Source organism: Rutidosis leptorrhynchoides, chromosome 7, assembly GCF_046630445.1.
Source record: "Rutidosis leptorrhynchoides isolate AG116_Rl617_1_P2 chromosome 7, CSIRO_AGI_Rlap_v1, whole genome shotgun sequence".
NCBI classification, from domain to species: Eukaryota; Viridiplantae; Streptophyta; class Magnoliopsida; order Asterales; family Asteraceae; genus Rutidosis; species Rutidosis leptorrhynchoides.
In genome coordinates this window covers 129,894,753-129,912,210 of record NC_092339.1, presented here as the reverse complement: position 1 = coordinate 129,912,210, position 17,458 = coordinate 129,894,753, and the positions used below count along the sequence as shown (strand labels likewise).

Genomic DNA, 17,458 nt, shown 5'->3' with positions numbered 1-17,458 from the left:
TTGAATTGTGTTCTTCAAAACTGGTTCAGCGTATTTGTTTTATTTTTTTTACTAATTTAATTCACCTTATAAGGGCTCTCTATATATATTTTAGATTCTAATACTAAAGTTTAATTAATTTGAAACATGGAAAACCGATTGGATTTGGGTTATGGTCGACTGGTTATAGAGGTAGGAGAAGACAAATAACAGAAACAAAAAAACGGGTTTAATATAATTGGCGTTCAATATAAATCAGTAAAAACATAGCAGTGAAATGGTTAAGGGTTACTACGGGTGAACGAGAGGTCTCGGGGTCGATCCCCGTCACGGACAAATTCTTTTTGAAGAAAGCTTTTAATGGTATACACTATTAATTTATTTTTATTATTAGTATTATTAATAATTATGATTGTTATTATTATTGTTATGAATATAGTTATTATTGTAATTGATTATTATTGTTATCATTAGTATTATTATTAACAGATATTAATGTTATTATTAAGTATTATGAATATCATTATTATTATCGTAATTATAAAAATAACATAGACTATTATTAATATTGGTACTTAGTATCAAATTATAATTATTATTATTATTATTATTATTATTATTATTATTATTATTATTATTATTATTATTATTATTATTATTATTATTATTATTATTATTATTATTATTATTATTATTATTATAATTAATAACATAAGTATTATTAATAACATTATCATTATTTTTATTGATATAATTATCATTGTCATTAAATTAATTTGTAATATTATCAATATTGTTATTATTAGTGTTATAGTAATAATTATTATTATTATAGGTACAAATATAAAAATCATTATCAATTATATTATTAAAAGTATTAATAACATTATTTTCATTAGTAATCTTATCATTTTAGTATTAATATCAACATTTAGATTATGGTTACAGTTATAATACAAATTATTATGATATTTATAAATATTAGTATTAGTACCTTTCTATAAATAATAGAATTGTAAATATTAAAATAAGTATTATTATTAATATTATCACGAGCAACATTATTACTATATAATTATTCAAACTATTAATCTAACTAGTAATAGCAGCAAAAGTATCATTTTTTATAAATAAAATTATTATCAATATTATTATTATTATTATTATTATTATTAATATTATTGTTATTAGTATTATCATTAAGTTAACAAACAAAAGATATTTATAAAGTAAATATAGATATATAAATATATATATATACATATATATTTAATACAAAACTTAACTATATTAAATATGAATATTTACTTAATATATATATATATATATATATATATATATATATATATATATATATATATATATATATATATATATATATATATATATATATATATATATATATATATATAATTTATTCGATTACGATTATGTGTGTTAATATATATATAAATGATATAGGTTCGTGAATCCGAGACCAACCCTGCATTGTTCAGTTGTTCAATGCCTTCATATGTATTTTTACTACAAAATACAGTATGGTGAGTTCATTTGATTCCCTTTTACTCTTTACATTTTTGGGACTGAGAATACATGTGCTACTTTTACAACTGCTTTATTAAATGCTTTTGAAATACATTTTGAACTGCGAATACATGAAATGCTTTTATAAATGTTTGACGAGATAGACACAAGCAAAACATTCCTCGAATGAATTATGTGGACGTGATAATTGCCACCATTGAATTATGTGGACGTGATAATTGCCACAATTGATATGAATCTTTTTCCCCTGATTATTATTGCTTGGTAACCTAAGAATTAGGGAACATCACTAATTTTGAGAATTAGTGCACGCCTAATTGACGCGAATCCTAAAGTTAGCTACCGGGTTTAACACCCCCACCCAGAATGTTCACTAGACGGAAGGGCTAGTGGGCGTGGTGTTTAGTACTTCGAAGTTTATATGATTATTATACAGACGAGATGTTCTGTTTTGGGGATATTATTATGCGCATTATATGTTAAGGTCGGTCACCAAGCCAAGCTATGAAAGCAATGAAAAGTGAATGTTATGTATCGAGAGAATGATTTTACACACAGGTTATGTGTATGTTATTTTTGTGCATAAGATATGTGTACGGTTACTAAGATTTATGAAAGATGATTTCGTACACGAGAAAGGTGTACTGTATTTAAAAGATATCGCATGTACATTACAGGTGGGTATAGGATTCGGGCCCATTTGTACCATGCAGGATTTAAATCTTGTGGTCTATCAAAATGATGAATTTTATTGTTTTATGATAAACCTATGAACTCACCAACCTTTTAGTTGACACTTGAAAGCATGTTTATTCTCAGGTATGAAAGAAATCTTTCGCTGTGCATTTGCTCATATTAGAGATATTACTTGGAGTCATTCATGACATATTTCAAAAGACGTTGCATTCGAGTCGTCGAGTTCATCAAGATTATTATTAAGTCAATTATAGTTGGAGGTATTATGAAATAGTATGTTTGCCATCAACTTTCGATGTAAAGAAAGTTTGTCTTTTAAAAACGAATGCAATGTTTGTAAAATGTATCATATAGAGGTCAATTACCACGCGATGTAATCAACTATTGTGAATTGTTTATATTGTATATGAACGGGGCATTTCAGTTGGTATCAGAGCGGTGGTCTTAGTGAACCAGGTCTTGCATTAGTGTGTCTAACTGATAGTTGTTTAGATACATTAGTAAGTCTGGACTTCGACCGTGTCTGCATGTCAAAAGTTTTGCTTATCATTTAGTGTCGAAAAATTATTTGCTTATCATCCTTAAAGTCTAGACACGTCTTACTGCCTCTATTGCATAGACAGTGTATAGATAAATTCATATCTTAGCGTATCTGTTATTGTTACCTTTACCTGACAGCTTCCGTAGATTCCTCCGTAACTTATGGGATTTTAGTATTATATATGCATATGTAAATTATGTATTGCAGGGTACTAATATACATCCTATAATCTATTTCTTATCGAAAATACTTCATATGATCGTACGAGATGAATCCCTTAACCAGTTCGAGTCCCTCAGATTTCGATAGCTATTCCGATAGTTATTCCGACAGCTATTCTGATATGGATTTCCACTCAAGCTCTGAAAGCAGTGTAACCAGAATGAATCAACCAATTAGCCATCATCTATTCTAGATGAATTGGAGATGGGTTCGTAGTCGACTTAATCAATGGAGACGCGAAGAAGGCAATCCTTTCCACCAACCAAATTACCCTCTTGACGATGAACCTGAAGCACTTATCGGCGAACCTGTTCGAGACACCATTTTCTCTCTCATTTCCAGAGTATCTCGTCACAATTATATTCTATCCACAATTCTAAACCTTATTCATCCACTCGTTCCGACCGACAATCATCCCGGAGTAATACAAGAAGTCAGCAAACTTCGTGCTCGAATAATAGTTTTGGAAAATATGGTGCAAACTTACCAGCTTCAGCAACATCACCGACATCAACATTACCACCAACAATAGCACCCATACCATCAACAACACACGCCTCAACATCTCATTCTGTACCTCGAGTATAATCACCGTTCTACGTATCGATCTACATCAATTACCTTCGTTCTTCATGGCGATTATGTAATCTCTAAAGTGTTAGAGATTATTTATTCTAGCTCAAACCGAAAAGCAAATGAGATTAATATCATATTAACTCATTAAATTCATGATTACATCCGAGGAAAATATATATGTAAGTATATTTTTATAAAGATTGTAATTAAAAATTCGTTTGTATAAACTGTTAATGGTAAAAATATTTTAACGGGTAGGTAATACCCTAGAAATATTTAGATTTCAACTTAATAAGTTACACTGTACATTCTTCGAATCTGATTCAACAGTCATTTACTATCCTACTTACAACCATCGATATACGTATCCGTTCACCGCAGAATAACCATTTTCATTCAATTTCATATTTAGATTTTGACCTATCAGAATCCAACAAGTGGCATAATGAAGAAAACACTGGACAAAATAAAATTTGTTAGAAACAAATAAATTAACTACGAAAATTTTTTTTGATAAGAATCCACGCTAACTGTTCCTAGCTAATTGTTCCTAGCTAACTGATTACATTTTATTTATCGCAATTTAATTATCGCAATTTATATTCTCGCAATTTTATTTATCGTCATTTAATTTCTGTTATTTATTTTACGCACTTTAAATATCGGGACACGTATACAAGGTTTTGACATATCATATCGACGCATATAAATATATATATATATATATATATATATATATATATATATATATATATATATATATATATATATATATATATATTATTTGGAATAACCATAGACACTCTATATGCAGTAATGTTTGAGTTAGCTATACAGGGTTGAGGTTGATTCTACAATAATATATATACTTTGAGTTGTGATCGAGTCTAAGATATGTAAACGGGTCACGATACGTATTAATTAATTCGAATATTATATATTAAACTATATATGAATGATTGGACTGTTAACTGTGGACTATTGACTGTGGACGAATAATATTGGACAATTAAAATGAATTAAAATACAGATTATAACATATGAAACTAAATAATTCTTCAAGTTTTCCACTTGATTTCATCTTAAACCTCATTTGTATCTTGACGATTCCAATGTGCGTTCAAACATTTCATAATTCTTGAAAACAATTCAATCGAGAGGATGAACCAACCACACTTCTTCTACGGAAGGAAAGATTTATGCATATAGTTATGCACCTGAAAAACTCTCAGAAACTGAGTAAATGTTTAACACGTAGCTGTGCTAATTCCCTAGTGTTATTATTACCCAAAATAACTTAATAACTCCTTTCAAAGTAGCAAATTTTGTCACAGCTCCAACAAGACAATTTCAACTTTTCGTTCGAAACAACTTTATTATAACTTTGATATATATGCGTGCTCTTTTATTGTTACCGGAGAACCTTTCATATTCCACCATATTACCATCAGCGTTTAATCATCTAAAAACACAATTATCCTGAAACCACCTCGAATTTGATAACCAATGATTCAGATATCGTAGCATTAAATGCAGAGGAAACAGCATAATAGTAGATGGTCTAAACAGCCCAAAAGTCTGATAATAAAGAATGAAATGTTGGGAACACTCGATAGAAAATTTGGTACACTTAAACAGATTGAGCTAACTATGAAGGAGACCAAGGACAAATACAAGGACCAAACCCTATATTCAAAGAATCCAGGAAATTCTGGATCCGATGAAATCTTTAGAGAATTCTTGCTCCGAGGTCATGTTAAAATCTTGCGGAAAATTTTTCTTCATCAACCTTCGAACTTAGAAATTCCAAAATATTATCATAAATATCTTCGATATTTATGAGAATATTTCCATAAATATTCTCGTCCCAAATTATATACCTCTTAGTGCTATCTGTAATACATTATATTGGAAATTTCTGTAAAATCTAAGTATAAACTATGAATGAATTTTGAAGTAGTGTTGGAAATTGATGCATGAGTTAGTATAATATAATGACACTTGATCAACGTGATTATATTACAGTAAGTCATGCTGAGTTTCTAATGAAACATGATGATTCACAGATCATAACGTCATCATGTGCCATGTTACATGACTCTTACATTCTATCTAACTTATAAACATATAAAGAACATATTTCTTGATAGTTCCATATTTTCTCATAAATTCTGGTAATTTAACCAATCAAGATCATGCTATTACAATTTCTCTCTTAGAACATTAGCCACGTTCATTCAAAATTCCATACCCACGAAGTCTGGACCATTACTTGATGTGCTTAGCGGATAGAAGAGAAAACAGAGCATAAAGCTTTGAAGTGTAAATGGGGGTATAAATCGTAGCAAATAGGAAAAAGCATTAACTGTGGATGACAATGATTATAGGAAACAGAAGCAGAGACATCGAAATATAAGGGAAGATATAAAACCCAACAACAACGCGGAAATTACAAACTGTGGATATTAATACGAATAGCAATATAAAGACACGGTATAATTAAGAATAGTATCACCCAAGGTAATAGTAGAAGTAAACAGATTTTTCTGGTGGAAGATTGAAAAGAAGGATGACAGAAATGATAATTAGAAAAATATCAAGGATTAGAACGGGATTAAGCATTTTCACAATCTTTTGGATGTATGAACTAAGAAACAAAGTATAGGAATGATGAGAACAATGGAACGGAAGAGTTTAATTTATAAAGGAAAAATCAGACGTAACAATCGAGGCAGATCACCGTATTTAATTATAGAGATCTTAATTTCCTTATTCGTCGAAGAATTAAATCTTTTAGATTTCGAAGATTTTCTCAAAATCCCTTGAATTCCGGAATTCAACCCTGACTACGTCAAAAGTTAAGATGAATCTTTAGTATCTCATTTCAATCTTTTGTGATAGCTTCACTCGTACGCTTCGAGTAATCGAATTTTTTTCATCTATATTATTTAACGATGATAAAACTCTATCTATCAGCTCATATTCGCCAGGAAAACATTCTTATTGTTAGCCATGACGACCACAGTCAAATTTCGGGACGGAATTTCTTTAACGGGTAGGTACTGTGACGACCCGGAAATTTTCGACTAAATTTAAACTAAATCTTTATATGATTTCGATGCGATAAGCAAAGTATGTAATGTTGAGTCTCGAAAACTTTGAACTGTGTTTATCTATACATTTGACCTATGACTATTCCCGACGATTCACGAACCAATTGTTGTTAATAAATATGTGTATATATATATATATATATATATATATATATTAATAATGATAATATTAATATATGTATTATCATTTTTAAAATGAAATGGAAAAATTTAATATGCAAAAGTATTATTATTAATATTAGTAATAGCAACAATAATACTGATATTATTATAAGTAGTGTTATTATTAGCATTATTAATATTATTATTATCATTTTATTAAGATTATTATCATTAAACTTATTCAAATAATCAATTTTATAATTATTAGTATTATTATTAATTACTATTATTATTAATATAATTATTAGAATTATTAATATTATTATTTATCCTTTATTATTACTATTTCATTTATCAAGAATATTAATAATATTAAGTAATATTATTATTAGTAATAATATAGTTAAAATTATTAATTTCCAAAATTATAAATTTTACGCAGATATATGAAAACAGTTATATAAATAAATATACTGATGATTTACATATACAGATACATGATAGAAATCTTTACAAATACGTATTATATACAGATATATAATTAATATACATACAAATACTGGATATACATTTTTCATACAAATATAAACGTATTCAGTTATAGATCATTTTCGAACTGTATATGATTTGTTTTTGTGATTCTAAATTCGTACCAATCTGTATCTAATCACTTGAACAACTCCAAGACTTTGATAGCAATCACAATCAACCTTTTATATTTTTTTTATTTTGTTTGCTGTCCTTGGGAATATTTTCTGTCGATCAAATTGACAATATAATAAACGAATTACTCGATGGTTTTAATTAACACATTCAGATTCTCTCATTATCACTATCACCTATATCCTTATCAGCTCCAAAATTGTCGAATTTTTTTTTTTTATATATGAAGAACAGGCCGACTGCCCTGTTCGTGGTGAAATTTTTGAAAAACTCGAATTCGATTTTAATTCCAAAATCTGTAAATGCTAGATTGTTAGGAATCATTTAGGTAAACAATCTCTAAAATTTCAACTTCCAATTTCTTTTAACAAATCCTAATTACCGAGTCAAAGTCATGGTTCAAAAGTCAAACGATTGTGTTCATTCAAAAATTAGGATTCGTGTTAATGTTTTGAGTTCAATTGATCACGGAGAAAGTTTATAGGAACGTTTTCCTACCTATTTCATGTTTTAACTTTAGTCTAAAACTTTCTAGATTATCGAATTTGATTTTGAGTTGAATTGTGTTCTTCAAAACTGGTTCAGCGTATTTATTTTATTTATTTTTTTTACTAATTTAATTCACCTTATAAGGGCTCTCTGTATATATTTTAGATTCTAATACTAAAGATTTAATTAATTTGAAACATGGAAAACCGATTGGATATGGGTTATGGTCGACTGGTTATAGAGGTAGGAGAAGACAAATAACAGAAACAAAAACACGGGCTTAATATAATTGGCGTTCAATATAAATCAGTAAAAACACAGCAGCGAAATGGTTAAGGGTTACTACGGGTGAACGAGAGGTCTCGGGTTCGATCCCCGTTACGGACAAATTCTTTTTGAAGAAAGCTTTTAATGGTATACACTATTAATTTATTTTTATTATTAGTATTATTAATAATTATGATTGTTATTATTATTGTTATGAATATAGTTATTATTGTAATTGATTATTATTGTTATCATTAGTATTATTATTAATAGATATTAGTGTTATTATTAAGTATTATGAATATCATTATTATTATCGTAATTATAAAAATAACATAGACTATTATTAATATTGGTACTTAGTATCAAATTATAATTATTAGTATTATTATTATTATTATTATTATTATTATTATTATTATTATTATAATTAATAACATAAGTATTATTAATAACATTATCATTATTTTTATTGATATAATTATCATTGTCATTAAATTAATTAGTAATATTATCAATATTGTTATTATTAGTGTTATAATAATTATTATTATTATTATAGGTACAAATATAAAAATCATTATCAATTATATTATTAAAAGTATTAATAACATTATTTTCATTAGTAATCTTATCATTTTAGTATTAATATCAACATTTAGATTATGGTTACGGTTATAATACAAATTATTATGATTTTTATAAATATTAGTATTAGTACCTTTCTATAAATAATAGAATTGTAAATATTAAAATAAGTATTATTATTAATATTATCACGAGCAACATTATTACTATATAATTATTCAAACTATTAATCTAACTAGTAATAGCAGCAAAAGTATCATTTTTTATAAATAAAATTATTATCAATATTATTATTATTATTATTATTATTATTATTATTATTATTAATATTATTATTATTAGTATTATCATTAAGTTAACAAACAAAAGATATTTATAAAGTAAATATATATATATATATATATATATATATATATATATATATATATATATATATATATATATATATATATTATATATATATATATATATATATATATATATATATATATATATATATATTCGATTACGATTATGTGTGTTAATATATATATATAAATGATATAGGTTCGTGAATCCGAGACCAACCCTGCATTGTTCAGTTGTTCAATGCCTTCATATGTATTTTTACTACAAAATACAGTATGGTGAGTTTATTTGATTCCCTTTTACTTTTTACATTTTTGGGACTGAGAATACATGTGTTACTTTTACAACTACTTTATTAAATGCTTTTGAAATACATTTTGAACTGCGAATACATGAAATGCTTTTATAAATGTTTGACGAGATAGACACAAACAAAACATTCCTCAAATGAATTATGTGAACGTGATAATTGTCACCATTGAATTATGTGGACGTGATAATTGCCACAATTGATATGAATATTTTTTCCCTGATTATTATTGCTTGGTAACCTAAGAATTAGGGAACATCACTAATTTTGAGAATTAGTGCACGCCTAATTGACGCGAATCCTAAAGGTAGCTACCGGGTTTAACACCCCCACCCAGAATGTTCACTAGACGGAAGGGCTAGTGTGCGTGGTGTTTAGTACTTCGAAGTTTATATGATTATTATACAGACGAGATGTTCTGTTTTGGGGATATTATTATGCGCATTATATGTTAAGGTCGGTTACCAAGCCAAGCTATGAAAGCAATGAAAAGTGAATGTTATGTATCGAGAGAATGATTTTATACACAGGTTATGTGTATGTTATTTTTGTGCACAAGATATGTGTACGGTTACTAAGAGTTATGAAAGATGATTTCGTACACGAGAATGGTGTACTGTATTTAAAAGATATCGCATGTACATTACAGGTGGGTATAGGATTCGGGCCCATTTGTACCATGCAGGATTTAAATCTTGTGGTCTATCAAAATGATGAATTTTATTGTTTTATGATAAACCTATGAACTCACCAACCTTTTGGTTGACACTTGAAAGCATGTTTATTCTCAGGTATGAAAGAAATCTTCCGCTGTGCATTTGCTCATATTAGAGATATTACTTGGAGTCATTCATGACATATTTTAAAAGACGTTGCATTCGAGTCGTCGAGTTCATCAAGATTATTATTAAGTCAATTATAGTTGGAGGTATTATGAAATAGTATGCTTGCCGTCAACTTTCGATGTAAAGAAAGTTTGTCTTTTTAAAAACGAATGCAATGTTTGTAAAATGTATCATATAGAGGTCAATTACCTCGCGATGTAATCAACTATTGTGAATCGTTTATATTGTATATGAAAGGGGCATTTCACAAGATTTAAGGGACATGAAATGGAGGGTTTGAGTTTTTTTTAAAGTTGCAGAAAGATACACGGGGAGAAAGAAAAGGGAGAAGAAAGAGAGATAGGTAGAAAGATGGAGTGAGAGAAATATAATTTTATGGATATTTAGTTAACTTTTGTTAGTACTGTATGTGTCAGGTTCATCACTATAGACTTTTGTTCCTTTTTCAGATATGTTAGTTTTAACTTCAAAATATAGTACATTTTTACAACGTATTGTATAAACCATTGACATATAATTCGTGTAAATTTTATAATATTGATTAAAAAAGTAGGCGGCAGAATGAAAAATATGTACCGTCTCATTTCAATAATGGAGCATTGAACTTGGTTTTAAAAATTTTCTTGACTTCAGTTATTTCTTCAAGGAAAAAAGTCATATTCGATTTACTTCATACTTCATTTATAATATAATAATTAGTTTTATTTTATAGATTCAATTAGTATTATTTTTACAAACTTCGTTAAATGTTTTATACTGCGTAGTGTTACTGTTAAGTAAAACTATATACTCACTTCGTCCCAAAACATATGTTCTGTTGGTGTAATTTTAAGTAAAGTATAAATATAAAAATTTCTCTTTTAAGAGGACAAGAGTTAATGTCACTTCTAGTATTATAAACTTTTAAGTAAAAGTATATATAAGAGTAAAAAAGTAAAGTTGATTGTCTTGGAGAAAACAAAATTAAAAATACACATGTATCTGGAGATGGATGACGTAATACTACACACTACGAATTACTCCGTATTAATTTAGCAAATTTTTACATTATAGGAGTAGAAAATTACGGTAGTTTTTTTTTTCTTTTCGAAACACCTTTATAAGATAGAAAATGGACATTATTTGGCCGTTTTGCATCGAACATCAAAATACTCGGGACCGACCCTGTATATATACAAAGATATTAAGTTAGTAAATTCAAATGCTTCACAATATTCCGATGCTTAATTTTTTTAATGATTGCAAAGAAATGAATTTTTATCATAATGCTTCACAATAGCCGTTTGCATCTAAAAAATAGTTTCAAATTAAATACGGAAAATCTTTTATCTATTATGCGTATGATTGGATTTCTCGAAGACATAAACAACGCAATTTCGATTGGCTTCTTTGAATTTCTACTCCATTTTCGTGTTGAGGCTTGTTGCGATCTCGACAACGAGTTCTCTGTTTTTGTATTTGTATAATTTTTAAGTATTAGCTCTATGTAACTATATGTAATATTCTCGTGGTTTAATAAAATTTGCTTGTCTTTCAAAAAATATATAATATATAATATATAATATATAATTATAATTATAATTATAATTATAAAATAAAATATAATTAAGAAAAAAAAAACGTTTTACGGAGTATAAGGCTAGTAAAACAGTGATCTGAAGGTAAAGAAAGCCCAATCAAACACCCCAAAAACAAATGGCTAGTTTTCTTCTCCAACTTCCAAACACCACCTTCAGAAACCTTACTGTTTCTGCTTCATCTTCCTCCAATGGTTTCTATAATTACTCTTTCAAAACACACAAAAACTTTAATACGACTACACATACATATCAATAAACTTTCCAATTTCATCCTGAAAAGTAAAAGTAAAAGTATTTTAATTTTGTATTATTTATTTTCAGGGTCAGTTCCAAGTTCTAGTAATGAAGCGTCTCATGTATCAGGTGGAACAGGAAAAGGAGGTCCAGTAATTCTTGAACTTCCACTTAATCAAATAAGGAGGCCTTTAATGCGTACAAGATCCAATGATCCACACAAAGTCCAACAACTCATGGATAGTATTGCCCAAATTGGTCTTCAAGTTCCTGTAAGCATTCAAAAAGATTACTAAAAATCTTTCATTTCTTTTTATATTTCTGAAATATCTCCAATTTAGGGTATAAAATGTCTTGATTGTGAAAAAAGGTTTAAACTTTTGTGCCCTTAGCTTATCTATAAGTAAAGAGTACTATTTTTTGAGTGTAATAGTTTATTTAAAGATATTTGTAGGACACTAATCCATAGCTTGATTCATGAATAACCATTGAGAAGTTATTGATTGATAAAATTATACAATTTGGTACACAACTGTTTGTTACAATTAGAGAATATTCCATTAGCTTACTTGAACTCTAGTTCTAAACAATTGCTAGCTTCATGACAATTGAATTCTATGAGATGCATTTATAGCCCCCTCAATACATCCCTCCTATTCTAGACTTAAGCACACAAATTTAATACATCTTTGACTTTTCTTGACCTTGTTGACCCAACGATCTCCCCCTTTGTATTGGTTCTGTCTATCTTGATCTTCGATCTTTGGTTCATTTTTTTCTTGAAGTAGATCTTGAATTTTTCATTCTCGATCCGTTCCGCTTGATCTTGAAAGACTTTAACTTGATACGATTATAGAGTTGTCTTCTTTGATCTTTGAAAGAAACCTTGATTATCTTCAATCTTGAAATACTTTCTTTAACTTTGCTCTTCACTTCGAATCATATTACCAGTTTTTAAAGATGAATCCATCTCTTGAACTATCTAAATTTTTGTTACATTTCAGTTGCTCTATTATTGTATCAACCTTGTATTTCCCCCTCATGATGGATCTTCCGAAAAGTAGGCTTCGCGTATACATCATGTTTGAATTGATTGATTGCAGCAGATAACAAAAATTTTAGGGTGGTTTGAAATGTGCAATCCACAACTAAATTCTTGTGTTAAGGATTAGTGACACGGTGCAATTATCCAGCTCTAACAAAATCATCTCTGTGATCTGAGATAAGATGAGCAAGATAAAGGATTTTGAAAATGGGAAAGTTAAACATTCACTTTTCAATGAACGTTTAATTAGTTCATTTGAAAAACACATTTTCTGAGCATGGAATCCCAGAGCATGTCGATTATGGTTGAAACTAAAATTGATTAAAATATGAAGCAATTATTAGTGACCTACAACATTGGTAGGATTTTATCATAGTGAAATATCTTATTGATTTTAGATAACGCTAAGAATGTTCCAACTTTAACACATAGTTAAGCTTTTGTGATACTCAGAAATTCCCAGTTGTTTTCAAAGATGGTTTTCACTAAACCGATTTATATGTAAATTCTGTTTTCAGTGACCTACTTTGATAAGTAGAATATCCGTTCAATCATTGTAATGTACCTCTTTAGTGACTTTCGGTATCACTATGAATGCTTGGACATCATTACTAATGATTGATATCGTCGTGTTAATTGCATTTTGATAAATTATGTACCTTGTAATACTTTTGAATTGTAATTACATTGTCACTCACAGAAATTCTATTCATTCCAATGTAATTACATTGTAAAGATAATTGTGCTTGTAATTTGTGAATCAACCATCTTTACATGATGAACACCAAAGGGCCTTTCGCCTAGCGTTATCGAGGAGCCCCTCGAGCCTTGAGGTCATGGGTTCGTGTTCTATTTAGGACATTATTCGTGTAGAATTATGTAGGGTGTGAGTTGGCGTTCTAAAAAAATCTTTACATGAAGAACGAGAATCATCTCATTCATCATGAGAGGGAGATAATAAGTATATGGTTGATAGAAGATGTTGTGTCTGCAAACTTCAAGATTCGAACTTCAACAAATTAAAAGATTCTTGTTCATATTAGTTCAGGACTCGAACTTCAATGACTTCCGCTGCCAAATTCTATGGCTACCTTGTTGCGAACGAAAGACCAGATCTCTATTCTTCCAACAATCTTTTTTTGATGATAAAAAAGAAAGAAGAGAAAGAACTGGGAGTTGGCGCCTACATAACTGCTTGCTTTCTTACCAAGCCATCTTGGTAAGCTCCTCCAGTTCGAATATGATTCTTTACTTGACTTATTATAAAAACAACTCACTATCCAAATTAAAGACCATCGATTATCTACCCAAGAGGATAGAGACTCCCACATACGAGAAAAGGTCACAAATTAGTTGAACCAAGTAACATTGCAAAGGCTTAAATAATGATAGTGGGGTCGGGAGAATCAAGCTCATCTTCCATGATCAAGATAACACAAGTGTCTCAAGACGAAGAATGTCAGGAGCAATAGCCTACATATCAACTCCAGAGGGCACAAGTCAAGTGTTTCGAGATTATTCAGAAGATGAAGACAATCAATCACTACTGATACCAAGGGTCACAACTGCTATCAAATGGGAGATTGTTAGGATTCAACAATTGACGGTGATAGAAGTTGGTGATGTGGTTAAGAAATGTGACGAACATCAATCACAACACATATCTAGATCTAGGGGGATATTATTAGAAATTATAAATCCTAATAATACGTTGTACGTATATGTAATTCTAAGGAGCTTTTGTATATCATATAAATACCAAGCTCCACCACTTGGTCACAATCCCTAGCAATCATAAGCTCACAATCTCACACACTAGCTAAGGTGATTTCTGTCCCAAAACTAAAGAGACCTAATTGTATGAATTAGGATTTGTGCGAAATTGAGATCAAGGAAGCCGTGGATGTAATCATGATTATCTACACAATTATCATTTGATTACATACTTCTGCTTCTGATCTTCTTATTATCATCAATAGATCTTCATCTTCATCATTATCATCATCATCACCATCACGTCACTATAAATGAACTTAAAATGCAATTAACATGATATTGAAGCTATCTGGCCCTACAATCTTGTTGATCAGTTGTTTTAAAAAATGATATAGTTAATGAATCACATCTATTTGGTGATGCATTAGGAAGGATTAGGGCCACTTTAACACTATTAGTATTGTTAGTCATTAGGTACAACATTAGTATACAATGAAATGTTTAGATATTATTAGGTTGTTTATCAATTTGTGACTTCCACATAATCTTTAGAGTTTTTTGCATATCAGTAGCAATATGTATCTTACAAGTGATTTCATTTTTAGTCCAAGACTTTGGATTTGCACTGAACCACTCCCCACTGAATTATACACCGAACCATTTCCCCACTTTTGCCTTCCGTGTTAAATTTTAGTGTATACCTACTGAACCCAGTGTCACGACTCCTTGTGCTCTCATAAGTGATGTTGGATTAATCAAACTTTAAACCAACACTATGTAATACTGTAATTGTTAATATGAGTTTGGGTTAGCTGATATACCACTGGAATATATTTATTTAATGAAAACACATAGATATAAAAATGATTTGATTTGGTTATGACGGCATCGAATTTTCTAATATCAGATGTTTCGTTGTAGTTTACATGTTAAATTGTTATGACTTTGTGTACCTTTTACGTTATCACTACATTTGTGATCTTTATATGATTATTTACCCCCCACGTCTGTTTTTAGTTAAGGGGTTCTCTGAGCCTATTATGTTATCCGACTTTGTGACCACAACTTGTAAACATGTTTTTGTCATACTTGCAGATTGATGTGCTCGAGGTCGATGGAGCTTATTACGGTATGCGATTGTCTAACATCTAATATGTCGAATGAAAATTGCAACATCTGATATGATATGTAGGTTTAGATAATATTAGGAATAATGGTGATATATGACAAAACAAGAAAACAAATTCAGAAGGCAAACAGGGGCTTTTGAACCCATTTTGTTATAAGAGAATCTTGTGAATTTGCTTCATTTTTATTGTGACAATTATAATAGGCAATGAGTTACTTTTCGGTTAAAAAGTTACCAAAAGATGATGCAATTTTCATGTGATGGAGAGAAGAATTGTTTGTATGTTCTACAAATTAATTCAGATTACAATTAATTAAACGTTTCGATCTCTCGATAGGATTTTCAGGTTGCCATCGTTTTGAGGCTCATCAGAAATTAGGGCTTCCAACTATTCGATGCAAAATACGACGTGGAACTAAAGAAACTCTAAGGTAACTATCAACTTTTACTTGGATTTTGACCCATTTCTGTTTACTTCTGTTTCAATTTACCCTTTTGGCATGCGTAAGTAAGTGGGTCAAAATGACCACATCTAGTTTTAGTGTTTTATTCATAAATGAAGCACCTGAGTAATGGTGTATTTTTATTTATTAATTTAATTAACTCTTTTGTTTTGTTTTGTGCCTGCATCTTCTATTTCGGACAGGCATCACCTTCGTTGAGTCTGGAACACTTCGGCCAGTCGTTTCTTTAAACGAAGAAATACATCTTTGTTATCTGGCAGGCAACAATGATGATCTATGTTAATAGGTAACACATATGTGCCCTTGTTTGTTTATAAAAGTATATCAACTGTAGCATAAATAAGATGATATGGACGAGAACATACATGTAGCCAAATTAAAATGTTACAATGGAACACTATGATATGTATTAAGAAAAATGCATATTTATCATGAAGTTCATCCTAGATTGAATGTTACAGTGATGTCGATGTCCCAATATAAAACCTTTGCAGTTTAATTGAATCAAGATAGTTATATAGATTGCCAAAGGCCAACAGCAACTCCTTGAACCGGGAATCTTTTCTGTTATAGGAGGCTGATGTGCTCCATGATAGGAATAGATAGTATCAGTGTTGCAGAACTCGGGAGTACTTGACACAAAGGTCTCCTGATTACTCGTTACAATTACTCGGTCAAACTTGGTCAGACACGGTCAAAACTCAGGTTTAATTGGTAAAACTCGGCCAGAACTCGGGATTCCTCGAAAATTCGGCCAAAACTTTGTCAAATCGATCAAAGTCAAACTTGGTCAACATTTTAGTACTCCTCGGGTACTCCCCAAATTGGTGAGTACTACCTAAAAAGACTGTTGTAAAATACCCCGATTACTTCCGATTAAATCCCCGATTACTCCTTTTTAAGAACAGACCGATCCGATTTTCCAGTGTCTGTTTAATTAGTCGGTCAACATCGGTTAATGGGTCAAAATTGGATTTGTTGGTCAAAATCAAAATTGGTTAACATT

General features: G+C 29.5%; 1 protein-coding gene across 3 annotated transcripts; it reads left to right on the top strand.

The window, feature by feature from the left end:
• The first annotated feature begins 11,955 nt into the window (after positions 1 to 11,955).
• Positions 11,956 to 16,888, top strand: LOC139857551 (sulfiredoxin, chloroplastic/mitochondrial). Of its 3 annotated transcripts, none has more exons than XM_071846366.1 (5): positions 11,956 to 12,055; positions 12,186 to 12,370; positions 15,955 to 15,988; positions 16,335 to 16,419; positions 16,635 to 16,888. In XM_071846366.1, the coding sequence occupies exons 1-5, from the start codon at positions 11,980 to 11,982 to the stop codon at positions 16,648 to 16,650; spliced, it is 396 nt and encodes a 131-aa protein (XP_071702467.1). In that variant the 5' UTR covers positions 11,956 to 11,979; the 3' UTR covers positions 16,651 to 16,888. The 3 variants fall into 3 exon arrangements, with proteins under 3 accessions (XP_071702467.1, XP_071702466.1, XP_071702465.1); XM_071846365.1 differs by having other exon boundaries at positions 16,326 to 16,419; XM_071846364.1 differs by lacking the exons at positions 15,955 to 15,988; positions 16,335 to 16,419; positions 16,635 to 16,888 and adding an exon at positions 14,192 to 14,515.
• The last annotated feature ends 570 nt before the right edge of the window (positions 16,889 to 17,458 follow it).

Coding starts and splice junctions, on each gene's coding strand:
- LOC139857551 (XM_071846364.1), top strand. CDS start 11,980: ATGGCTAGTTTTCTTCTCCAACTTCCAAACACCACCTTCAGAAACCTT. Junction 12,056..12,185: donor TGCTTCATCTTCCTCCAATG/GTTTCTATAATT, acceptor ATTTATTTTCAG/GGTCAGTTCCAAGTTCTAGT. Junction 12,371..14,191: donor AAATTGGTCTTCAAGTTCCT/GTAAGCATTCAA, acceptor ATATTAGTTCAG/GACTCGAACTTCAATGACTT.